Here is a 26,516-nt window from a genome sequence, read left to right on the forward strand (position 1 = left end):
CCCCAACTTCCTCAGCCTGTCTTCATACAGGAGGTGCTCCAGCCCCCTTATCATCCTCGAGGCCCTCCTCTGGGCTTGCTTCAACAGCTCCATGTCCTTATGTAATATCTTTCTTATGGACTGGAAACTAATGAATCAACTGTCTTAGCAAGAAGGTGCATGAATGCACGCATGCATGTTTTTGTATGCTTATGAAGGAGATACTTAAATGTGTTAAAGAAACAATTTAGATTTACAGCTCTATCATGATAACATCACTGAATTTGGCTAAATACATTAGAATTATTAGAATTTCACATTTCATAGGTATTTTTCTTTAGGAAGTAAAGTATGACAATACAGGTTTGCTTTTTTTTAAAAAAGACCTTTTATCTATGTTAATAGAAATATTAATATAATAGAAATAGAAACATTTTGAAATTAATAATGGGGGAGGCTGATTGGTTGGGGTTTTTCCTGTTTATTTTCCTGTTCCACTGCTGCTGTTTATCACAGTGAACCAGTGATACTGCAGGTAATTGTTCACATAATGGAGTGCAGAGGTGGTGAAGAATACTCAGCATAAGGCCCGTTTCTTTGCACACCTCTCACAAAATAGCTCCAACTGCTCGAATTCTGTTCAGTGGCATGGACTGTGAATCACAATCAGAAATATGTTCTGAATCCTGAGGAGCTGGACTAGGGACTGTACCAGGCAAATGAAAAAGGGGAAGAACTAATGGGCAATCAATCTTACACCTGTCCCACTTATAGGCAAATCCAGAAATTAATAAAAGGTTACATCACAGTGTAATTTTTAAAACTGCCTAAGCTCAGTGAGACAAACCTTTAAAAGTAATATTTCACGTTTGTTCTGATAAATGCCAAGCCATTCACAAAACCATGTCAAATTTCTTCCCTTGATCTCCTTATCAGTCCAAATCTTATTTAGTTGTCTTGTAGGTGTGTTTACTGTGGTAGTTTCAGTACTGAAAACCTGAGGGGAGGTACTGGCTAACAGTGAGAGTGGGTGACACAGCAAATTTGGTTGTTGGTCACATATTTTATGTCTAAGAAATTAAACACTCTCTCTAAAAAGAAACACAACTTGACTGTCTCCTTTTCCTAACTCCGATGGCAGAGTTTGAATGAAACATGACCAGCTACATGTTCCACTCATTGCTACACAAAAGTTCAGTCATACTACATGACGTGAATGGTACTCATCTTTCTCTTCTAACAGCCCTGCAAAAACCTGGGGGGTGGCTTACAGACATCAAAAGCTTTACTGTAATAAAATTACTTCTTAGAATATCTGTCTATTGAAGAAACAGCTCTTGGGTCACTTTATTAACATTAGTGGTGGAAGAAAAAGAGATAAAACCAATTCCATCCTGTCATTGACAATTCCAGTCTTGCTATCTTTTTTCTTCTAGGTTTACACGTTTTTTTCATTCACAAAATCCTCTTTGCCTGAAGTATATTCTGAAATATTCTGACAGAATTTCAAAAGTCCAAAGTACAGGAGATGGTTTATTTCAGCTTATTGTAAATGCCTATTTGCACCTTTCGTATTTTTTTTTTTTTTTTTTTTTAATCATGTTTGGGAACTAGATGGTATTCTCAGGTAAGCTCAGGAAAGATGCTAAACTGAAGGGCCATTGGTTGCACCTCTTTCAATGAGTGTTCTTGTAACATAGCACATATGCATGCCTTATATGAATTTGAAGCAGGATGAGCTAAACATGAGGTGATGCTGAAGGAATTCCGTGCATTTAGTTTCTTGGACTAGGACTGAAGTAAACCTTTTCTCATGCCATAGAAACCTAGGAAGTTGCAAAGTTATAAAAGGTGAAAACTGTGGCTTTTTAAATGTACAACATTCATTTTGGTTTGAGAAACCGAGAAATAGATTAAGAAAATATCTTCTTTAAAAAAATGAGTAACAGGAAACGGGCTTCACATGTTGATGAGATGAGCCAAGTCAGTGAAATGGTTACTGACTTTCAGGCAAGTCATAAATGAGAATCCTGGCTCATAATGCGTCCCTTTCAATTTTTGTCCCTGCTCTTTTATCTTTGAGCTTTTACACAGGAAATTTCATATGTATTTAATACAAAAATGACATTAAATGATCTTTCCATTTCATGTTTCAGAACTTTCTTCATTCTAGAAGGTTTCCTTTATTTCTTTATGGTAACTTGTTAGCTTGAGATACATAACAAATAGCAACTATTTGGATACGGTTTTAGAATGGCATATACAGTCCTTTTAATTAATTCTGGAGGTTAGAAACTACATATGCATGCACTTCAAGATAAGGCCTTTCTAAGCGCTAAAACCAGTAAACATAGTTTAAAAGACTGTTTACTCATTTGCAGTGTTATCACCCTATCTACATTTTTGTCAGCGTTCATATGTTTCCTTATGTAGAATGGGAGGTTCTGAATTGAGTGCAGCTTTTGTGAGTAGCAAAAAAGCCATTTTAAGGATGTTTTCTGTCAGTCATGTATAGCTTCTAGTACAAGAAAAATAAATTGTAGCTTCCCTGAGAAAGTGACATAAACCCATGGGCTTTTTATGTCACTAAGGGATTATTGTGAGAAAGATAGGAAACCGTCACCCAAGCTGTGATCTCTCTTGATGAAATTGCTGCGTTCTTAGCTAGTATATAAAATGTCCAGGAGACAGTAAGGGACTGTAAAAGAATGTCATACTTCATACCAAACTTTGGTAAGAGCTATAAGCTGTTGCAGGTAACATGATCTACGAAGGAAGCTGCCAGCCTTGTAAAGCAAGATCAACTAATTGTGACAGGCACATTGTCTACACTCCAGTTCTTGGTCTCTACTTCCTTTCCTTGGCTTGTCCCCAGTCCTTCCTTTCTGTAATAATTAGCTTATTGTCGAGATATAATTATAGGTACTTCTTTACCCAGGATTGCCCAGGATAGAGAAGTTGGTTTTGTGTCTTGGGTGACTTGGCTATAGATCTCAATGGGTACTCTCTTAAGAAGCTTGATACCTGGCCATACCTTCTCAGAGGGTTTAATTGAGTAATCATGCTGTCACCTACAGACAAGTTTTGGAAAAGCCTACAGCAAAGAATGACTTCTCAAATGCTGTTCTTTGTCATACACTTTATACGACTCTCATGTGTTCATTCACTGACTTCTCAAACTTGGCAGAAAATCCAGCTGCTGGTCTAGAAGTTAAAAGTTTCAGGAACCGAGGAGGAGGATAGGGTTGAGAGGGAGTAGGAAATCAGTCATACAAGCATTAACATACATAAACTTAAATAAAAATCTCTGCTAAAACTTTTAGGCAATTGTCAGGTCTTTGCAGACTAACAGCAGTCAGCTCATTAATTTAATGAGTGTTATTTAACCTATAATATCAATGTGTTTTACTGTTTATTAATTAAACATCAGCTTGAGGAATATCATTATTTTAAATAGAAACACTCCGTATTTGCCTCCATTAATATAGTGATGAGTATACTGTTAGAGATCATAGTCCCTCTGGTGTGAGGATCACTTTACAGAGTTTTCAGAAATCATAGAATAATGGAATGGTTTGAGTTGGAAGGGACCTTAAAGATCATCTAGTTCCAACCACCCGTGCCCCAGGGACACCTTCCACTAGACCAGATTGCTCAAAGTTGCACCCAGCTTGGCCTCATGTCTCGGGGTATGTTCATATCCCCGTGTCCAGCCTGGACGACTCAGGGCATTTTGCTCAGCTATATAGCATGGGCTGGCAAAGTATTTTACTAACATAACTCTGGTGTGAGTGCCTGGTAACCTGCCAGGCAGGTGTCAGCAGTACTGCGTGGCTCAAAACAATGCTGCCCTCAGCAGTATGACTGTGTCAAGTTATTTGTCATTTCATTTGATAATTTTTCGTTAGTATGCTTGGCATAAGAATGTGCTGATGAAATTTGATAAAAATGTAAAGCTAATTGGAAATATAGAAGAGCCTGATCCAGGAAGAGATGAATACTCTAGCAGATTGAAATAAAAGAAGTAAATTAATGTCAGTAATACCAAGTAGAAGGTCATCCTTCTAGGAACTAACTGAAATTCAACTGCTGAACAGGGATTTATCAGACAATAACTTTGAGAAGAAAGATATGGGTGGAATGTGTCCAGTGGTCCAGTTGACCACTGGATGACTATAAAGCAGCAGGAAGATAAAGCATTTTAAAAGAGAAATACACTCTCTGGATATACATGTGGATTACTAAGGTAGAAGAATGTTTACTTATATTGCAAGGCATTAGTGAGTCCTTGGTTGGAGTAGTCATATTACTTAGCTGTTTTCACATTACTTACATAGATGAGAGATAGAGGCACCTCTGAGAGATGGTTTAGAGTGGGATTTATGAGAGCTTAAGGAGACTCCACTCCAAGTGATGGTGTTTTAAGTTAAACTAGGTTTTGGGTATATACCCTAAAATACATGGGTTTATTCATTTGCCTAAAAAAAAAATGATGTAATTAGATTGTAGTAAGTAGAGTGTAACTCTGCTGAGTATATTGGTAAGCCTTCTTGTGAGGGGACACTAACAGAATGACATGTTAGGTCTAATGGAATTATAGTGGAGAATGGATGAGATGACTTTATATAAGGTCTGTGTTGGAAAATAAAAATAACTGCTAACCCTAAAGAGTATTGGTGAGGAGGAATAACAAAGAAAAAAAAAAAAGAAGGAAAGAAAAAGATGATAGGTTGTTTGTAAATAAATGGAATTTAAATAAGGGTAAGTTCCGCTCGTGTGAGAGAAATTCTTGAACAGCCTTCACAAATCCTATTAGTGACAAAAGATACGCATTTCATATGGAGCTGAAACTTGTTGAATCAGGTTAAATTAAGCAACTGTTTGTGATTGCAGGTACCTTGTTGTGATATGACAGGAGTTCATTTCCAGTCCCAAATTCCTTTGAAATAATTTTTTGATGAATCCACAGATGTCTTCCATTGAACACCAGCTCTGCACACAAATTTTCTTTTTGTTATACAGGCTGAGCTCTATTCAATTAAACTCTGTGCTCTGCTTCCCCTGCCCTCCAACTGAGTCACTGTTGGTCACTCCCTCTCCTGCTCCTAAAAGCTGGGGAAAATTGGTGGTATCCTTTAAAAGTAACACCAATATAAAGAAAGATCTATTCTCATGTAGACAGAATTATAGCTAGGTGTCAGTCTTAAATATGTGAGGAGATTATAAGGGGGTTTTCAACCTAGTAAAGTTGTGACAGCATTATCACATCAGGTTCTAACAGAGTTTTGTTTTACAAATAGAGTTTAACAGCCCTCGTAACCTAATAACAATTATTAACTTAATAACACTTAATGTGTGTTATTTGTCCTATAATATTAAAGTATGTCTGTGTCTATTCAAAGTGTTGAGTTAAAGTTACTGTAATATAAATAACAATAATCTGTATTACCTGAACTGAATTGTGTGCAAATTTGTGGTAGTAGTTGACTTACTTACGGTTTGGTGCCTAAATCTAGAGAATTAATGATGAATTAATTCCTTGTTTGGCAGAAAGAAATAGTTCTTGTGGTTCCATGGCTCATTGGGAGACGAGTATGTTTGTGCTAAGCCCAGCCTTGATTGCTGTAAGTCAGAACTGGAACAGGGCCTGACCTTTTCCTGCAGGGGTTAATGCAGCTCCTTTCCTGCCAACACCTGCACCCAACACAGTACATCCCGACTGAGCAGAAGCTGGCAACCCTTTCTTTGTCACGCTTTACATGTAATGTGTTCTTCAAACTCCCTGTTGCTTCTAGCACTGTGAAACTATGCTGGCTTGTTTTCAAAGCATATCCTAATAATTTTCTTGATGTGTTAGAATAGTTTCTAGTTCCATTACTCATCATTTCTGTTCAGAAACAAATTAAAAATAAGTAAAAATAGAAAAACATTTTTTCCAGTTCTGTTTTGGTAAGTTCCCTGAATATTACTGTACTCTTAATTTGTACCTGGTTTTGCCTCTGATATGCATGAGAGGTGAACAGTCAGTATGAAAGTTCTCTTCAGTTCCATTCCCTCAAGCCATAACAACCAATTGATGTCAGTTACCTCAAAAGCAAATTAATCCCACTCCTGTTTTGTTGAATCAATACTAATGAATTTTTCCTGTAATTTTCAGGTTTTGACAACACTGGATGCCAGCAAAGCTGAGGTAGGAAATCCTGTCTTACATGGGTGGGAAATTAAATAGCTGTCTGCCATTTTGATAGTGGGGCTTGCTTTCTTGCAATTTTGGGGTGAAAATTTAAGGGGCTTCACTATGACACTTGTGCTGTTTCTAGTGTTTAATGAAACAATCTTTGGAATTCTTGTCTCGTTATAACAATGTGTAAGCTGATAAATTCCTCCTAGGAAAGTTTTATCATCATGTAGGTCTTTGAAACTGTGTCGTTCAGAGCTTTGGTAAGCATGTGTTGTGATTTCCCATCAACAGAAGGTGGCTGTCTGACCTTCCCTCTATGCCCTTCAATTTTTCTTCATTGCTTCAGAGCAAAAAATGTACTGTATCTGCTCAAAGGTCAGCTCTGCTGTTTGGCTTGTTTTCCTTCCAAGTCCTTGGCTTGCCTCACTCTTTGGTACCATATGACATGAGCTGTTTGAACAGACTGGACATGAGAGAGAAGTTTATTTTTATGACACAATGCTACTAGCTGAATTCTTGATCAATTCTGGAATGACATTAACTATACGGTGTGTTGTCTACATTAGGTGCTTGGCATTGCTAGTTTAGATTGATCATTTTGGATTTGCATTTATTTTGTTAGCTTTTCTAGTCATGTGTGAGTATTTTACCTGATCTTAATGGGTCTAACTTTATTCTTAGAGGTGAAAATATTCTGATTATTGGAGTATATTTTGAATAACTGATTGCTAAACCAAAAATGACAGTTCTTTGTGACCAGTAGCGTGTTATACAGCATTTGTCTCTTCTGAACATTGCTGTTAAGTCACTGCACTTTTAATCACTGACAGATATTTTTATTCAGTGCGCACAGTTACTAACTCATTTAAATGTAATGTCAATTGGAAGCTCAGAGCGTTTCTATATGAAACAGGTCTTGGACACACAGTAAGGAATTTGTGATGTACTCCAAAGCTAATGTTTAACTATGACAAAATGTCTAGGTGACTCTTACCACTATAGTCAGATAAATTTTTAATATGAATGTTTTGTAATTCAAATTGCATTATTAAAGAGGATAGATAATCTGTGTTAATTATTTTAAAGAACAAGGATGCAAGTTCACTTGCATACTGTAAAAGAATGACATAATTCATTTTTATTTAGATTAAGACTGTAATATTAGTGTTCAGTTTTGCTGATCTGATTCAGTTGCATACTTGGCTTGTCTCAGAGACTTCTGGGAGCAGGATTGGTGTTGTTTGTTTTTTTTACTGTTGCACTCTTTTAAATACCTTTCTCTTACATCAATCGTGTGCACTAATTAAGAGTCACTTTGATTTTCTAGATTTGTAATGGGATTTTTAGGGGCTTAGATTTGTGACTGTACCGGTACTACTATCAATTTTGCTCCCTTATAAAAGTCGTTTTTCTCATTTATTTGTAAAATTTCCCATATACTTTTTTCATTTGTGTGTGTAAAATTGTAGAAGTGGTACAGGTTTCTGAGGTGGTCAGTTGTGTAAGTTGTGTTGCTTTGTTAGTACTTTCACTCTTTGAAAACCTTCAGAGAGTTAACATATTTGCTGGCCTTTGTGCTTCAGCCTGTGGCCTTTGTGCTTCAGCCTGTGGGCTAGCTGTCTTAGCTGGCAGAAACCTCTAAAAGTTTATCACAAGATGCTGTTACTCTCATTCATGAAAGTACTCAGAGGAAATGGCAAAGTTTCCCCATACAGGGAAAATCCTATTTGGAAGGTAAAGGATGATTAAGTGCTTTCCTAAATCAGGTTTGTATATAGTCCTACTGAATACTCACAAGAGTAACAACTAGAAAGAAAAATAAGCATGCAGGACTGGATGCTGATTTTTCGAATTGAAGGCAGTTTTCTGCTTGAGGGAAATGGCTCCTTTGACATAATAGCAAACTTAAGGATTTCTTCCTGGGCCCTACATAGTGTATAGTACAGTTTTGGTGTATTTTGAGGCTAACACACCTTAAGTAGTTGTTTGTGTGCATGACACCCATAACGTTTCCTCAGGTTTGATAATAGTAGCCTCATGATTTGACTTTTTTATTTTTTCACTCTTTGATCTTCATGATCCAGTCTTGAAATTTAATTATTCTTTTTCTTTTCAGTTGACATAGCTGTGGTGTTCCCTTACCAAATTTTGTCCGTAAAACTAGAAAGAAAACCAGCATGTTTGTGTTACTGTGGAACGTTTCAGGAAGATACAAAGAATTTGGGCTTTTCTGGTTTTTTTTTTCCAAATGCTGGTTTCCACATACCAGATGTAGAGAAACAAATACATCTAGAGGAGGCTGTCAAGTAAGCCAAAGACCTTTCTTCAATCTTTTAACACAAAGAGGCAACAAACAGTGGTAGAGTCAAAGCTGTAGGCAGCAAAGCTTTGCATGAATAATTGCCACATCTGCCTACACTGTGTCTTTTAGTGTCATAGTCTTGTAAATATGAAAGTTAGAAGCAACTTAAAAAAAGTATAAGTTGTGCATAGGTAGTTAAATACAAAGATTTTTATCATGAATTGCTCTGGTCTCTTGCACAGTAAAGCACATAACAGATTGTGTTGACGTCATTACAAAATGGGCCTGAGAACAGTCTCAAATACAGCAATACACTGTGTAGATTGCTGTAGCATACAGAATATAATAAAATTTTCATGTAATTACCTGTAACAACACAGTTTAAGGAATGACTTTTTTTTCAGGTCTGCTACCTTTATTTGATACAGGTATGTGGCTGACAAGTCATTTATTGCTTTTTGGCATATATATTTGTCCCCCTTAAAAGATCCCTCTTTCATTAAACTATGTGACTTTTTCCAGAGTTGCCTTTTTTTCTAATTAGCTATTAGTGTAAATAATCTCCATGTTGGGGAAACGATAATTTCTTTTCTTCTTTCTGAAACAAAAGTTTCTCTACTTTAAAAACCTTTGTTTCTTCTCCTACATGCTCAACCTGGCATGTAGTAGGAGAGGGGTGCTCTTACCCTTGGGTTGGGGTGCTTTTACCCCCCATCCTACCCCTGGGTTAGGAGGGAGGATGGCTACACTAAATCATGTTGCTCTCCTGGTTTCTGTGTGGATTGTGGCTTCTCTAGCAAATGCTGGAGTGGGGGAGCAGGCCATAATGGGTGGACAGTCACATCTGTGTCCTGCCACCCCATCTTTTTGAGGGATTATGTTGAGAAGAAGTAAAGGTTTCTCTATTTAGCTAGAGAGCAAAAGTTCCTCTACCTAAATAGAGAACAGAGAGCTGCTTTTGATTCCTGTTTTCCTTCACAGCATTCAAATAAATGATACAGTGAAGTTCAGGGCCACTGCCTTGTGAGAAATTAGGGGGTCACACCTGATGGAAATACTGTGTGTAACCTCTCTGCCTGCTTTTATGTGAGGAATGTCAAGGCAGCCTTTTTAGTCTCATAAAGAAAAGGCTGCCAATACATCTCAATAAAACTGGAAATCAAAATCAGCTCAAAGACAAGGAGGTTATTAAATCAGAGTTTAAGGAAAACCTCAGAACAGGAAGCGGAATATGGCTCTAAAGATAACAGAACTGACTGATTTATACTGCAATCTCTAAGGTCCTTGATTATCAGGAAATGTCAATGTTAAGACCCCCACTTCCCTTACATGGAAGGAGTAGGTCAGGCCTGGTGAGTAGTGTGTTTCTGCAAAGGCCAATAAATGTATTACACTTCAGTCACCCTTTTGTGGCTCTGTGTGTGAGGTGGAGAGGGGAGAAAAATCCTCTGACAACGACAGACAGTTGTTTCATTTTTTCTTTTTTCATAAAATGTTTATGAAAAATCGCGTATGCTTGTGGTGCTGTAGAAACATGTTTACGTGAATGATGTGAGAGGTGAGTATGCAAGGTGTCTACAGCAGATATGGTCTGAAAGCCATTCAGAGCATTTGTGCTTGCTGATATTATTGTCTGTTTGCATTACATTAATGCCTAGAGGCCCCAGCTGGAATCCTAGTCTTTCAGGTTGTCTAGAGGCATGTGTTACATGGTATTCCAAAGGTCTTGCGCACTTAGGTAGATAATACATGAAATGGTTACAGCAAAATGAAGAAAATCATGTGGCAGGTTGGTAGCAGAACCGTGGGGTTTCACTGCCAGCAGGACCATACTGTCTGTTTTTCTCGTTTTAATGTCAAAGTAAACTAACTCATTTTTGAAAAAGAGTTTGTTAAACAGGGTGTGTAAACAACAGAACTTTCTAAGAAAATATGTACCTACCAATATTGTTCTACTATTATTGTTTTGCTAGTTTGCAGTATGCTCTGTTCCTGGTACACTTAATTCTTTTTGCTAGTATACCAGTAATTGTTAAATCCTGTTGGCTGTCTGATTTGTTTCTATGGGAAAACTATGATATCAATGGAAACTTTATTTGGGGAAACAAGAATGCTTGGTTGGATGCTCTTAGAATAAATTACAGGTGTATTGAAAGTCCATGGTAGATAAAAACACGCCATTCATTCTTCCTGGTCTCTTTGTCCTGCTTTATTCTCCAGAGCACATTTGACACACAAGGACCTAGTCTGCCATCACTCCAGGGTACATACGTTCTCAAGACACAAGACATTTTCCTTTTGATTTTCAGATTGTTTTTCAGAATGAATGAATGAACGGATGGATTATAGCCTTCTCTTTTCTGATGGATCAATATTTTGCATCAGCTGAGGCATTTGATCGAGCCTATGCATTGTTAATCCTATCCAGCTGTATATTCCCTCTTCCATAAAAGAGGAGTGAGGCATTGAGTGATCAGTTGTGATGACTGATAAAGAATTATCTATTAGTATTTCTTTAAGTGTTCATTAAGTTCTTCATTTAGAGCAAGAAAGTATTAGCATTTTAAAGAACAGTAGCAAGTTTTATGAAAGTATAGCGTGGTGCTTTCCATGTTGTCACAATGATGAGTATTTTAAGGGGTTTACCATCTTTATAGTTTGTAATAGGACTTCAGAAATTTCAAGAGTGTAATTGTTACATTCCTTTTTGCTTGGTCCATTGAAATCCCTTCAAATTTGACTGAGTCATAGACTGTCACAAATTGTGTACAAATAGGTATCCCTAGCCTAAAAAACCGGTAATTGCAATCAATTGATAATTGCTTTTTATATTACTACTAAGAATATTGATAATTTTAAGTGTAAATTGGAGAATGATGCATCAAAGTAATGACTTGTTGAGATTTTAGAACTGAACAGTTATAACTGTGCAGAAACTGCTATTTTGATGTTTACCCATAAATTATTTCCACTGAAAAGTATTTTATATGCGTATAACCTGAGTGTCTGAACTCCCACTGAAAGTTGTCTACAGGTAGTTCAGTGTCACATATAAATCCTAGTGAGCACCTACCTGTGTCTTCAGATACCTAATAAACTCTTGATTGTCAGTGATGGGAACTCCCAGCTGTAGCAATTATCTTGACAAGTTAATATGGACATTCCATTGTGGCAGAAAAGAAATTCATAACAGTGTGTGCCTGGTAGGTGACCTTTGAACGTGATTTGAGTGCATCCCCCTCTGAACTCTTAAAATACCTCCCTTCATTAGTATTTGCTAGATTCCTCTCCAACTTCCGTTACCGAAAGTAGAATCCTGACTACCTTTCATAGTTTCAAGGGTTTTTTTTCATTGGTTACGTACATATGCATCAAAACTGTGCAAAATGGATGGGAAAGAATTACAGACAGTTTTCATCCATTTTTTACTTGAGTATGAATTTATAGTATCATGCTTCTCCAATATGAAGTCCTCTACAGTAATTTTAAGCTGTGCAGTGTGAGAGACAGTCTTGCTGTAGCTGCTACTGTAAAACCTAATTTGCTGCATAAAATATTAGAGCTGTAGTGAAATATGAGCCTGAGAGCAACTCTTTTGATCTTGAGTAGTCAAAAGGTTGGCATGTATAATGGTATGAAAATAAATGATGTCAAAACTGTAGAATATAATTTACGGTTTGGGGTACTTTATTCATAGAAGCAGAAGCTTCTACCATTGAAATCAAATAGTCCAGCAAAAGATAATGAATGGAAAAAATAAACAAAAAATAAACATAAATGGAAAAAATAAACATTCATAAAGAAACCAAATATATTGAATCATGCAATACATCAGTTTAGACATAACCAGTTGACTAATTTATTGATTATTAAAAAGAACATTTATAAAAGATACAAATGGAACTGTAGCTTTTGTTTTGTATTTCATAGACTCATAAAGTGGTTTGGGTTGGAAGGAACCTCAAAGCTCCTCCAGTTCCAACTCCTTGCCAAGGGCAGAGACACCTTCCACTAGACCAGGTTGTTCCAAGACCCATCCAACCTGGCCTTGAACACTGCCAGGGATGAGGAAGCCACAGCTTCTCTGGGCAACCTGTGCCAGCGCCTCAGCACCCTCACAGGAAAGAATTTATTCCTAATATCTAATCTAAATCTACCCTCTTTTAGTTTAAAGCCATTCTCCTTTGTTCTATCCCTATATGCCCTTGCAAAAAGCCCCTCTTCAGCTTTCTTGTAGCCTCTTTAGGCACCGGAAGCTGCTCTAAGGTCTCCCCGGAGCCTTTTCTTCTCCCGGCTGACCAAGCTCAGATCTCTCAGCCTGTCTTCACAGTAGAGGTGCTTCAGCCTTCAGAGCCGATTTTACTCCAACTCCAAGTACAGCAACTACACCAACCCCAGCGACAAGTACAGCAGCTACTCAAACTCCAACCACAACAGACAGTGCAGCTACTCCAGCTCCAAGTACAATAGCTACCCAAACCCCGACAACAGATACTCAATCAGATCGAATGTGGTCCACGTCACGTCCTTCTTCTGTTGGAGGTCTCAATTTATTTTTCTGAATAAGTACTAGGTATCAGCTGTCATTCAGTTTGGCGAAGACTTGGTTACAGAAATTGGTTTTGCTTACTTCCAGTGACAAAATCTTTGGTCTTGTAAAGTCTTAAAAATGAGATTTTTTTTCATCTGTCCCAGTACAGTCTGAAGGGGTACCCAAGTGCTTCATGGTGCTTCTAGGAGAGTGATTGCAAACCAAGATCATAATACTTGTTGACTAAAATCTACATGATTGCTCTGCCATGTGGATTTTAATGAATTGTCTGGTAGCTGAGACTCCATTGCCTACACAGTTTTCAAACTAGGATTTGAGGTTTTTTTTCAATGTGTGTATAAAAAATGGTCTATGGGCTAGGTCAGTTACCTAAATTATAAACAATCTTCCCTAATAAAGTCTCTACTTCTGGAAACGGTCTTTTAATTGTTTAAGCCTCTATCTTTCTTTTGAGGACTGCTTTTTAATTTTTCCTAGGCATCTCTTTTGTCCTATTGTCACTGAAATGCTGCTCAGTCCCTTTGGTCAGGTGTGAGGTAAGTCTTGCTTTTTGTTCAGACTGGGATTTCATTGTACTTTTGGAAGTGTGCTATTAAAGGGGAAGTGTTCTTACCAGATCTACACAACTTCCAAGACTGTTTAGATTACTTATGCCAGTAAGTATGAAATTGAAATTTTCCTCCAAGGATCTAGAGATTGCACCATCCCACACTCAAAGCCAGAATCTGCTCGGGCAGGACTCCTGCAGAGACTTCTGAAGATAATTGGATTTATTAAAATAATGTAAACCGTGAAACATCATGTGTGCATTTTTATGAATATGTGGCTCCAGAATGCATTCCAGCTATGTGCATCAGTAATTTGATGGCAATAGAAATGAATATAAGGTAGTCTCACTAAAGGGTTAGTGTTGACTTGGAAGTACATTTTCTTTATTGTTTCTGTTTCTCAGTTTACTTCTATGTCTTCTTGCTAAATATTGTAAATTTTCACTGCCTATATGAGAATCTTAACATGTTTTGAAGATTTTAAAGGTGATGCATTAATCACAATTTTCTCAGTCCTTTTGTTGTGAATTTCAGGAGTATCATCATGTCAGAACTGTAGATGTGCCATATTGATCTTTGTGATTAAATCAGCCGAAGTAAACTTGATTTCTAAGGGAAAATGTAATATTCTCAAAGCCCAAATGTCTTCTAAATATTTATAGGCTGCAAAAGTTGATCAAGTACCTTTGTTCTCTGATTATTACAGTGAACAATGACACTTAGTTTGGATTCTCATCATATTAATGTGATGTAGTAATATATAAATGTATGTGTATGTGTGTTCAATCATGTGAATATGCAGAGGTAACTCTTTCTTTTTATCTTGGCAAGGCAAGAAGATAAATAGGTGAAAATATGTATGTGTTTGAGAGATAAAGTTGGTTTAATGATTCTCGGGAAAAAAATTCCTGTGGTACGTACAGTAGTGACTTGATTGAACAGGACAGAATCACGCAGTTCAATTAATGTGCAAATATGTGTTCACTGAACTTTCATCCCATTTATCACGTGGACGTGGAAATAGGGTCATTTTTTATCTCTGTATTATGCATATGACATCTTAGTTTGCTGCTTGCATGTTGCTGTGGGAAAAATAGCAATGTGGCACACCACAGGCAAGAAGAATTGGAGATAAATTCCTGAGCTGTCACAAACATCTTTAAGTAGATCTTTGAAGATAAGCCTCTTCCTTCTGCAAGGATTAATAATAAGAAGGCTTTTGCATGCTTTTTCCATTAAAATTATATGCCTGTTTTGCCCATATGCTCTAAAAAGTCATTGGCAGTAATTGCCATGATTCTGAAGTACATAGTTAGCAAAGAAAGTATAATCACAGGAAAAAAAAACAAAGGAAGTTTTAGCTGAAAATGTATTAGTATTCACCATTGGTTATTTAAAATAAGAAGTTGTCACCCATTTCAAAGTAAGTTTTTTTCTTCTGTCATCAGACTTAGTAAAATTTCTTTGGGCACTGTTCTCTTTCTTTTGATTTACTGTTCTAAATGAGTTTATCAAGGGTACAGTTGGTTATTCAGTTTATACACGGAAAATCTGCACTGGAAATTCCATTATTGTATAGTGAAGAAAGTTTTTTATTTTATTTCTATAATTGGAATAAAGTTGTCTTTTGAAATTGAAAAAAATAATTCATAACAGCAGGGGGAAAAGATGGAATTTCATAGGTACAATGTAATTTGACAAAAAAGTCCTTTCCTAGGTATCTATAAGAATAAAGAAACGTGGTTAAAATTTTCAGTGTTCTATTTAATTGATAGTCTGAAGTAAAGACCTTTTGGCTGACAGGGGCAACTGTATAAATTAAAGACTAGCTGAATTCCCCCTGGAATTGTCATCTTTGCAGGCAAAGCTTATAACCTTTAAACAAACCACAGGGCAAGTTCTCTGCCATGTAACTTGGCAGAGCTTCATAAGCTTTAATGGAGCTGTGCCTTAGTGGAGCTGTGGCAGTTTCTAAGAGCAGTGAATGTGATCTTAATTTAGGAAGAAGGTGTCAGAAGCTTAGGAATAGAAAGAAGAGTCTAAATTGTTAATTATCAGTCCCCAATCCTCACTGTTGGATAGGAAAACGTCCCATTGGCTTGAGGACTGCAATGCCAGGTCTAAAAAAGATATTTTTTTCAGCAGTTATTTAGTTCAACAACTTAATGCTTTAATTAATGTAATAGAATGAATCCCTGCAATGTAGCCCTCTACTTTCGGGCTTTTCTTCAGTCAGCTGGTTTTCTACTTTAAAGGTGCCAAGAAAGAGCTTTCAGTCCAAAGTACAGCACATATCGATGTCTCATGATTAACTTGGGTTGACACCTGTTAAACTACTAAATGTGATCAGTTTTCTCATTTACTTTCTGAGAGCTGAGGTTAACGTAATACTGATGCCTTCTAGGTGCATGCAGATATGCAAACACAGATACTATCGGTATATTCTTTTTCTTTTGTACTGGTAAAAGATTCATGTCTCCTAATACTTGAAGGCAGTACTTTATGATATGCAAAGAAATAAGCCTATCCCATCAGTGAAAGGGTAAGTCATATTTTACTAGTAGCATATTTTTGTCTAGGAGCACTGAAACTGACCGCATAAGACATTATTAAAAACTGTACGATACAAAAATGAAGAAAAGACACTGTTTCGTGTTAATTAAGCATTGTACTGCTGCTTAACATTGTGCACAAAAAGGGCAAAACATATTCTGGCAAAAGTTTCTGAACAACATGTAAGTAGTTTGGAGAAAAAAAACCCACCCCGTCCCCCTGAATTTCAAAAGTACATGTAGTTTTCCATCAGTACAAAACCATTGCTTGCTGAAGTTACAGAGTATTATGGTTTTATGTTTAGGGAAGATAATGGGTTTGTAAAAATAGGTGTTACACAACTTAATTCACAAGTGAAACAGTTACAAGCCAAACAACGTCTTGGTTTGGGACTTCTTCATTAGGAGGCTTTGGAAAGTTGCTGCTGACTATTCACGTTGTACATCCTACAGTACTTGCTGCAAAGGTGAATAGCCAGACTTAAGAGATGGTGTATTAAAATATTATTAATATTGTTTGCTTTCCCATTCATTTTTGACTAGTCACTGCCCATGTTTCCTATCCTCCTATAAAAACACAGGGTTTGAGGTGATTTAAAACTGGAGTTTGGGGAAATGCTTATATTGCTATAATAGAGAGGGTGGGGAGGAGGGTAAAAGGTAAAAAGTGTTGGGTTTTGGTGCCTGCTTTTCATAAGGCAAGATACTGGAGGGATGAACAGTAGTGCCTGTATTGGTTTACCTGTGGTGCAGTACCTGCGGTGTATCTGCTTCAGGGAGAGTGGGAGAGAGAAACTCCTGCCCAGTCTTACAGAGGTGAAGAAAATAGATTAACAGACTTGGGAGAGAGACTGTCATGTTGCGGAGGAAAATGGGGAAGCTGTGCAAACAACAGGTGAAACACAGCACTTTTTTCTCCTCAGTAATACAACTTTGAAGAAAAGTCAGCAAGGCATAGCCAGAAAATTTCTAATTTTCTTCTACCCTTTCAATCTTGAGTTTTCTCAGGTGGCATAATTAAAATATTTCTGTTGAAGGTGAAGCAGCTGTATGTGCTGGGATGCAGAGGAAGATCTGCATCTTTCACCTTACAACAAGGCAAATAGCAGAGGGCAGACCAGGGTATGTATTGACTTGTCAAGGCATGTAATTTTCCCCACCAGTTCCATATTTGCTGTTGAAGCAGGAGTCCAGTTTCTGGTCTGATAAAGAGTTTACAATTTGAAAGTGGTTTATTCACATTGTGATGAATTATTTGCAGAATGGCTGAAGTGCTTTCCTAACCAAGAGATACTGTCTGTTTGATTGGGAGTTTGTGATTATGAAACTAAGCTGAAGTCTTCAAAGTCATCCTTACAGTGTTTCTGTAACAGACTAACAGCAGTTGGTTTGGAATTACTCTTCCTTGCTCTATCTTATTTACTTATTTCTTAATACCTTTTATCCCCGAAGGACACAATGAATGTTGCAGTATATAGGATTTGAAGAACTTCAGAGTGGGTTCCAAATCATTGAGTAGCTAATGAGTTCAATCTTTTCAACTCCATTACTTTTTCTGCAGACTTTGTAGTCTTAGACTTCAAATGTAACAAGAGAATTTTTTTTTTTCCTGCTCTGGATTCAGTGAACATTTGTGCTGTAACTTCTCTAGAGAGGCAAAGTAGCTCCCAGTTGAACAGCTCTTCAAATAGAGCATGATTTTTGATAAAATGAAATTGAAACCATTATAGTATTTGAGCTCTAGATGATTTATTCTGGCAAATAACAGAAGGGCATCTGCAGATAAACATAAATGATTACATGTTGGTAAAGTCACCAATTGTCAAGAGACGAGAAGAATGTTCTAGGAGGCACTATCTGTGATGTTTAATGAATTGCAATGCATCACTACTAAACCTGCATTACAAAACAGCTTTCTAAATTGACACCAGGAATGTACTATATTTATTAGTTTAGTTTGTCTAGCGTTGACTTAACTCAAGAAGCCAACATAATACTATTTGTAAGTTGGTTTTGATGCCTGTTTTTCAGAAGAGAATCACAGTAGCAGATTAAGGCCTGGGCTAATGTTAACAGAAAGCCAAACCAAACAGCCAAACTCATTTTTATCCTATCCCTGTTTTTAATAAATACTTTATTTATTGCTATATGCACAATGTATTGAATTATGATTTTCTACTGCTCAGTATAGTGTTTTAGGAGGGATGCTACGGAAAAATCAAGAAGACTTAGAACAGTAGTAATGAGTGGTTTTGAATGTGGCTGTAACTGAGAGAAAGTTATGTTTATGGCCTTTTACTGAATAATTTAAACACCAAATTAAAGAAGTCAGAGAGTAGTCATATGTGTCTCTTCCGCTAATTATAAGTGCATTATGGTAGAGAGAATGTAAAAGTTTAGCAGCCATATGAGCCACTAATTGAGCTGCTTCTCCCACAGGTGATTTGGCACTTAGTTCCTTATCACCCGTAGCCAGTCTTATTGAGATACTTTACTGTAAATAGTAGGTGGCTTCACATTAGCTTCTAGATTTCAAAATTGCATCTAACATCTCTCTGACCTCTTAATCTCATACTGTACATATCGACTGGCAATTTTCCGGTGTGTTGGTTTTGTTTGGGGTTTCTTGGTTTTGGTTTATTTTTTTTTTTCTGACCATATAATCCTTCACAAGAAAACACAAAGCTGTCAAAACAAACACTGTTTGTAGAAAACAGTGATAGAAGGTTGATATGTTTTCCAAGAAAAAAAGTTGTAGAATTGCAGAAAGAGAATCCTGTGACCCCAGGCTGAAGTTGTCTGCAGTTCTGGGAAACTTTCTGTATTTGACATGGATAAAACGGTCCAAGTTTCCTTTTGTCTTTGCAAATGGTAAGTTTGTATTTTTTCCAGTTATCTCAGTCATGACTTTTTTTTTTTTTTAAGAAGAAAAAGGAGACATAGAGCAGGCATTTGAATTTAAGGGGTGGATTCATTTTCAAAGCAGGTGTGGTCGTTCTCATGTAGATCTGTATTTGAACTTTTTGAACATTTCTCAAGGTGGAAATTACCATGGATAACACAAGAAAACTGCCACATTACAAATATCTTAAGCAATTAATCAATCTCTCTGGCCACAACTAGAGAAACAGGGCTTTGAACAGTCAGCTGAATTTTACTCCCTGCATTTTCTGTTTTCATTTCCTTCAGTAAAGAGTCTTTGGATGCGCTTCAGTTCCTGCAGAGTGTGGTCTGTGCTGCATTTAAAAATTCAGAATTAAATTCACAATTAAAAAAAAAAAAAGTTCAACTCAAATTCAACTTTATAAGTGTCCACATCCAGGAAATCACAACATTTTAGTAACAGGTTTCACAATATTTCATCTGTATGGGCTCCATGTTCCAATTCTACGCCCCTAAATTAACACCCATATGCCAGAGTTTCATCTTACTCACATGCTCTTGAGTACGATTGATGATATGGAAAATTGAGATGTTTGGTTTATGTCACCAAACTCTTTGAAACTGAAAAATGATAAAAAAAAAAAAAAAATAAATCCCTTATTCCTTTTATAAAATGTTGTATAGTGAAGACATATGATTTTATTTTGGTTAAAAGTAATTGCAAGCAACCTTAATTAGTTCCTGATCCCATGAGTTTAGAGGAATGCTCTATTTAAAAGGAACCAATATGAAAAATAAATATTTCCATAATGAACGAGAATTTTTTTTCCTTTATGCTTTCCTAGTGTTTAAAAATAAAGAACTTTGAAAAAATAAATCAAATTTAAAATGCCCAGAACACAGAGGGCAATAGGAACCTTACTGCCATCATTCCCATAACTGATTTTAAACACTGGATTTTTATGGATAGGTAACCACTTACTTTCTACATGAATTGCTGTGATAAGAATTTATTACAGGACCTCAGGGAAATGTTGTTACATCTATTAAAAAAAAGTTACCATTAATTTTGTGGAATTAGAACATCAATTTAATTTGGCCTCCTTTAATTGATGTTAGGTGGCTTGGGAACTGATGTCCTCACTTTGTAAATGCACTTAATCACTTCTTGCTACAAAACCTTGAATGCAATTTTTCCAGTCAGAGCTGACAGTTGTAGGGTTAAAGCTCAAAGCTAATAAATTTGCATGGACTAGATCCTGTGCTACCTGGTGTCCTCCTTCAAAAATATTCATATTGCAAAGCAAGTCTGAATAATTTTAATTAGATAATCTCACTAAGTGTTCTTTTTCTAAATAGATTTTATTTGCCCGTGTTAGTTAGCTTGAGTAATTCAATTTGGTGATGTTTTTCTTCACGGGAAGACATATTCCTCTGCTTGTACAGCTGTCAGCTAGCTTACTGTAGAACATAGTTAAATGTATGGTCAGAGTGCCTGGAATTAAGTGGTGCTTTGGTTGCTGCTTTTGAAGGCAGAGAGGTTTCATCTTCATGTGAACAAAGAAACTGCCAGGTTAAAAAGTCATGCAGTTCACAAAAGCAAATATCAACACACTCAGGTTAATGATGGTGCTTTACATGAATGATATGGAAATAATTACTTTAAAAATTGGTCTCCTCATTCTCATTTGTGGTATTTCTTCACCATTTCACACTTCGTTTGGAAAATAAAAATAGCTTTCTGAGTGAGGTATTTTAATGACATATTCCTGATGAATAATCATTGCTGCAGTCATAGTTTTCCCTGGAGATCATGGCTCACATAAGAATGAGATATTACTTGGAAGAAGAAATAAGAGCGCCAGAAGTACTTTTACTGTAGAATACCACTTTTCATTGAAGTTATTTCGCCTCTCACTGTTAATCTTGTTTGCAGTCCTCTGGCACCTGGTATGAACAGTAGGATGAAAGAGCAAAAAAATCTTTTTGTTTTGGAAAAACTTCTCCACTAGTCAAAAAATTGAGATTTTATTTCAATTTTTTGTTTTCCACCAGTGGAGGGATAGTAAAACAAATAAATCCTGGTGGCTGCTTTTTAGTCTATTAGTAGGTTACCTGATCTTTTTTCTATACTGCTAGTGAAGAAAGCGCTGGTTACCCATAATGGAGCCCACATAGCAGCATGGAATGCCAGCAGTCCTCGTCTGCTTCAGCTCCATTGCTAATCACGAGTGTAAGGCTTTTCTAGTTGGCTTTCTGTGGGAATTAACCATTACGTAGAAGAAAAAGGTGACCTCTCAAGTAACTGGCTTTCTGTGTGCTCTTTTTAGTATACTTTCTAGACTCTGTAAATTGGGATTACAGTACATTGAGTACCTGGTCCCTGACACTGAAAGGTATTTCTTTGAGCACTGTTCTACCCCCTCATCAAAACGCCAAACTCAATTTTTCACTTAGTTCTCACAGTAAAAAAAATTCTGAATGAGGCAATCAGACAGAAACAAGTCTTTTTAATGGCTGCTTCTTTCTTTCTTAGGTGTGCAGGTAAATTTGTGAAGAGATAAACCACATGTAACAATTCAGAATTATAGGAACAGTTAACCAAGAAGACCTTGAAGCTGAGTCTTTTCAAAGACTTAAACACCAGAATTGACCACAAGTAAATTACCTGTTCAATGGACTTCCTCTTTTAAAATAGTCTTTAGAAACTTTTTGTATCTATGATCAAAATCAGTTTGGTTTTGGGGTTTTTTTAGTTCAGTGGTGTGAAGTCTACTCTGTAAATGCATAGCAGAGGGAGACTTTTTATTGTATATTTACTTTCAGAACTGTTTTCTAGTGAAATGATAAGCTTTTCATAAAAATGCTGCAAAATATGTATACTCCTAGCCTAAAAAAAGCAAAGCAAGTTGTTTCAAATCTATAAATTGAGAATAAACAGCCTTATTTCCTCAGTGTTCATAACTCCTCAGCTAAATACATTACTAGTTGCTTTTTAATTACAAATGTAAAATAGCAAATAGATCAAAGCAGTGTGAAAACTATTTTGGCTCACTGTGTAATTGGGGTGTGTTTTATCTTTACACCATTCAGATTTTGATTTAAATTTTTTACTATATTGACCACTTATCACTTTTCCCAACTTGCTTTTCACACATAACTTTGACTGGTAATCGCTTGTCCAGGACTGCAGATGAGTTCTTCTGATGAGTGAAGAAATGAAGCAGGTGATATTTTAAATATTTCCCTCTTAAAGAAAAGAATTAGAGAATGAGTTTCAATCCATATCCTGTCAATCCAGACCAGGCAGTGTGGTGTTGACAACTGATGCACTGAGGGCAGATATTTAGCTTGCTCTGAAATATTCCAACACTGCAAGTTTTAGAAACTGAGAGGTATAATATGGGATAATTCTTTTAGACTAAGAAACATGTTATGCTATGCATATGATTGAAAACAGCCTGTATTTATGGTTCCTTGTTTAATGGAGCTTCTAGTGGAAAGGAGGAGAGACTTTCCCTTGCATATGTTGCATCATCCCAAGCTAGTACCTACCTAGCTTGTCAGCATCCTCCCTTCACATGAAACACTATCTGCTTTTAAGCAGTTAACTACTAGGCTGGCTTATTTCCAAACAAAATTCGAACAATGAAGTTCATTTTGGTCTATTTTACACCATATCTATTTAAAAGAATATGTCATGGAGCGTAGATCGTCTGACACAATTGGATCTGGGAATGACCCAGTTCCTATGTATGACACTTAAAGTCCAAAATACTCATTCTTTAAGCCTTGGTACATCCATAAACATGTATTTTGTGTAATTAATTTACTTTCTACCTTTATGTTAGGAAGTTGTTGTAACAACTTCACTGGGCCAGTGAAGGGTACTGTTAATTTTAATACAGATGTATTCTTTCTTTCAAGAACAGGGAGCTTTCAATACTGTAAGGTGAAGATCATTGTTCTGTCATTCTCAGCTGAAGTAACTGTTTTTCAGTGTGTTATAGGGAACTTATCCTATTGTGTATTGCTTAGATCTCTCAAAAATCAGTTATAAGTACATTCCTGTATCGATCTGATTTAATACAGGAGTGTACAGGAATACTACTGGGATATCATTGCTATAAAATCTGTCCTGGGGCTTTTATTTAATTGGATTTGCAAAGTATGCATTTCTCTGGTCTGACATTTCTATTTTTGGTCTAAATATTTATCTTTCAAGTCAGTAGCTTTCACTGACCATTTCACTGATGAAATTGAGGACAGCTTGGGATCCTGACGTTAACATTTGCCGACAATAGAAAGGGCTTTTTCAAATACATAGCGGATAAAACTAACAAAAGAGGCAATATAGGGCCACTGCTGAATGAGGAATGTGCCCTGGAGACAGAGGATATAAAGAAGGCAGAGGTGCTGAATGCCTTCTTTGCCTCTGTCTTTACTCCTGCAGACTGTCCCCGGGGGCCTCAGATTCCTATAGCCCCAGAAGGAGTCAGGATAAAGGAGGAGTTTGCTTTGGTAGTGAGGATTGGGTTAGGGATCAGTTAAGCAATATGGACATCTATAAATCGATGGGTCCGGATGGAATACACTCACAGGTGCTGAGGGAGCTGACGGAGGTCATTGCTAGGCCTCTCTCCATCATCTTTAGTAAGACGTGGGAAACAGGAGAGGTGCCTGAGGACTGGAGGATGGCAAATGTCACACCAGTCTATATGAAGGGCAAGAAGGAGGACCCGGTAATTATAGACCAGTCAGCCTTACCTCCATCCCTGGAAAGGTGATGGAACAACTTATTCTTGACACCATCTCTAGACATATCAAGGATGAGGAGGTCATTAAGAGTAGCCAACATGGTTTTACCAAGGGGAAGTCATGTCTGACCAACCTTATAGCCTTCTATGAGGAAGTAACTAGGTGGATGGATGATGGTAGAGCGGTAGATGTGGTTTTTCTTGATTTCAGTAAGGCCTTTGATACTGTCTCCCACAGCATCCTCATAGATAAGCTAAGGAAGTGTGGGCTTGATGATCAGGTAGTAAAGTGGATCAAGAACTGGTTGAAAGGAAGAAGGCAGAGAGTTGTGGTCAATGGGGCAGAATCTAGCTGGAGGTCTGTGACTAGTGGAGTCCCTCAGGGGTCAGTGCTGGGACCAGTGCTGTTTAATATTTTCATCAACAACCTGGATGAGGGAACTGAGTGTACCCTCAGCAAGTTCGCTGATGACACTAAGCTGGGAGGAGTGGCTGGCACACCAGAAGGCTGTGTTGCCATTCAGCGAGACATGGACAGGCTGGAGAGTTGGGCCGGGAGTAACTTGATGAAATTCAACAAGGGCAAATGTAGGGTCTTGCATCTGGGGAGGAACAACCCCATGTACCAGTACAGGTTGGGGGTTGACCTGCTGGAAAGTAGTGAAGGAGAAAGGGACCTGGGGGTCCTGGTGGATAGGAGGATGACCATGAGCCAGCAATGTGCCCTTGTGGCCAAGAAGGCCAATGGCATCCTAGGGTGCATTAGAAAGGGTGTGGTTAGTAGGTCAAGAGAGGTTCCCCTCCCCCTCTACTCTGCCTTGGTGAGGCCACATCTGGAATATTGTGTCCAGTTCTGGGCCCCTCAGTTCAAGAAGGACAGGGAATTGCTTGAAAGAGTCCAGCGCAGAGCCACAAAGATGATTAAGGGAGTGAAGCATCTCCCTTATGAGGAGAGGCTGAAGGAGCTGGGTCTCTTTAGCTTGGAGGAGACTGAGGGGTGACCTCATCAATATTTACAAGTATGTAAAGGGTGAGTGTCAGGATGATGGAGCTAGGTTTTTCTCAGTGATGTCCAGTGATAGGACAAGGGGTAATGGGTGTAAACTGGAGTATAAGAGGTTCCATGTGAACATCAGGAAAAACTTCTTTACTGTGAGAGTGACAGAGCACTGGAACAAGTTGCCCAGGGGGGTTGTGGAGTCTCCTACGTTGGAGATATTCAAGGCCCGGCTGGACAAGTTCCTGTGTGATGTACTCTAGGTTACCCTGCTCTTGCAGGGGGTTTGGACTAGATGATCTTTTGAGGTCCCTTCCAACCCTTGGGATTCTGTGATTCTGTGACTTTTAGAAGGAAATTCATTAGTGAATATACAGTTTCCAGTAGTTCATTTTACTGTTTTTAGTCATGCAGTAAGGCCACCTCTCCTAGATGCACAGCCAACTGTTTGCTGCATTTTTTATTGAGCTACAGCACTTTTGGGGAAACTTCTCATGAGGGCCAGCTTTAGGCACAAGGGAAGCAGGTAAGTTGCCCAGGGTTGTAAACTAATGAAGGCAGCAAAATCCCAGTTTTAGACAAGGTAGAGCTTCACTGCATTTTCCATCAACAGCTGGGGCTCACTGCCTCAGTTTCTGTCATCCTGCAGTGATGGCAAAGTAACTCTACAGCCATGGCCTAATTGAGGGGTTTGGAGCACTGTGATGGGCCACTGCACACCCAGCCCTGTTTTCTGCCTTTCCTGAGATCTGGCCTTTAGAGGGCAAGGGGTTGCAGAGACTGTGCAGGGCTTGCTGGCAGATGCTGGTAACAGTCCGCACTTCCCTTGTTGTTTGTCTTTTACAATCTCAGTTGTACAAATGCATGCATTTAATGGGCAATTATGGAGAGAGATACAGGCAACAGGATCATAGTATTTTCCAGAGACAGCTTATTCTAACTTTTCTGGAAGTAAAAAAATTTGATGAAATCAGTCTGCCAAAGTCGTAAAATAGAATTTGTCTGTATTTCAGAAAAATTCTGAAATGCTTTTTGGTTGATTCCACAAAACCTGATGACTATATTAATGTTCTTAATGCTATGTGTTGTCAGAGTAGGCAAACATGGGTTACTGATGGTGGCAGGTGTAGTCTCTAGGCTGAGAATGGGTTTGCAGCTATCTCCTGCTCTTTCCTAGAAGGTGTAAGAATTCTTAATCATGCTATCACCTGATTAATGTTGCAACCTGTTTGTCAACCCATTTGTCCTATTACCGTGGGAACCCATTTCCCCAGTAAAGGGGAAAGAGAAAGAGCAAAAGCCACTGGAGTTTTCCTCCATACCAGTGAGTCATATTCTCAGGTATTAGGTGAGTGGCAGAGCTGTTAAGAGCTCCTGCTATTCCACCCAGTTCCCAACAGGCAGGCATCTCCTGCTTTCTGGGACTGGGTGTTGTTCCCCATCTGATCTTTGGGTCTGCTTTGAGTGAAAGTCCAGCCAGGCTCTGATCTGAGGTGGGGAATGCAATGTTGTTAATTGTTTTCCTTTAATTGACACCCTTACCTGTCTGCAATGTGCTATGAGGCTCATTAGACCAAAATTCAGGACTTGGACCAGGCCTTAACATAACTTGCAAAGCTAGCTAAGTTTTTAGCTTTGAAAAATCTGGAGCTCTAGAATTAAATTCCCAATTCTTACATCCTGGTGGCTATCCCTGTGGGGTCCCTGAAAAGTAAGTTTCTTGGAGCCATTTCCTTAGCTCTCTGAAGTAGAGGGGAAGACAGCT

General features: G+C 37.8%; 1 protein-coding gene across 2 annotated transcripts in view; it reads left to right on the forward strand.

Annotated features, from left to right (window-relative positions):
- The window catches only part of RBFOX1 (RNA binding fox-1 homolog 1), a gene marked incomplete at both ends in the record, with an annotated part of 1,305,905 nt that overhangs the window by 284,767 nt on the left and 994,622 nt on the right, over positions 1-26,516 (forward strand). For both annotated transcript variants that reach the window (XM_080617596.1, XM_080617593.1), the window contains one exon: positions 6,137-6,169. In XM_080617596.1, the coding sequence (XP_080473722.1) occupies positions 6,137-6,169 (33 nt within the window). The remainder of the gene's footprint in view (positions 1-6,136; positions 6,170-26,516) is intronic.

Source organism: Psittacula echo, assembly GCF_963264785.1.
Source record: "Psittacula echo genome assembly, chromosome: 5".
NCBI classification, from domain to species: Eukaryota; Metazoa; Chordata; class Aves; order Psittaciformes; family Psittacidae; genus Psittacula; species Psittacula echo.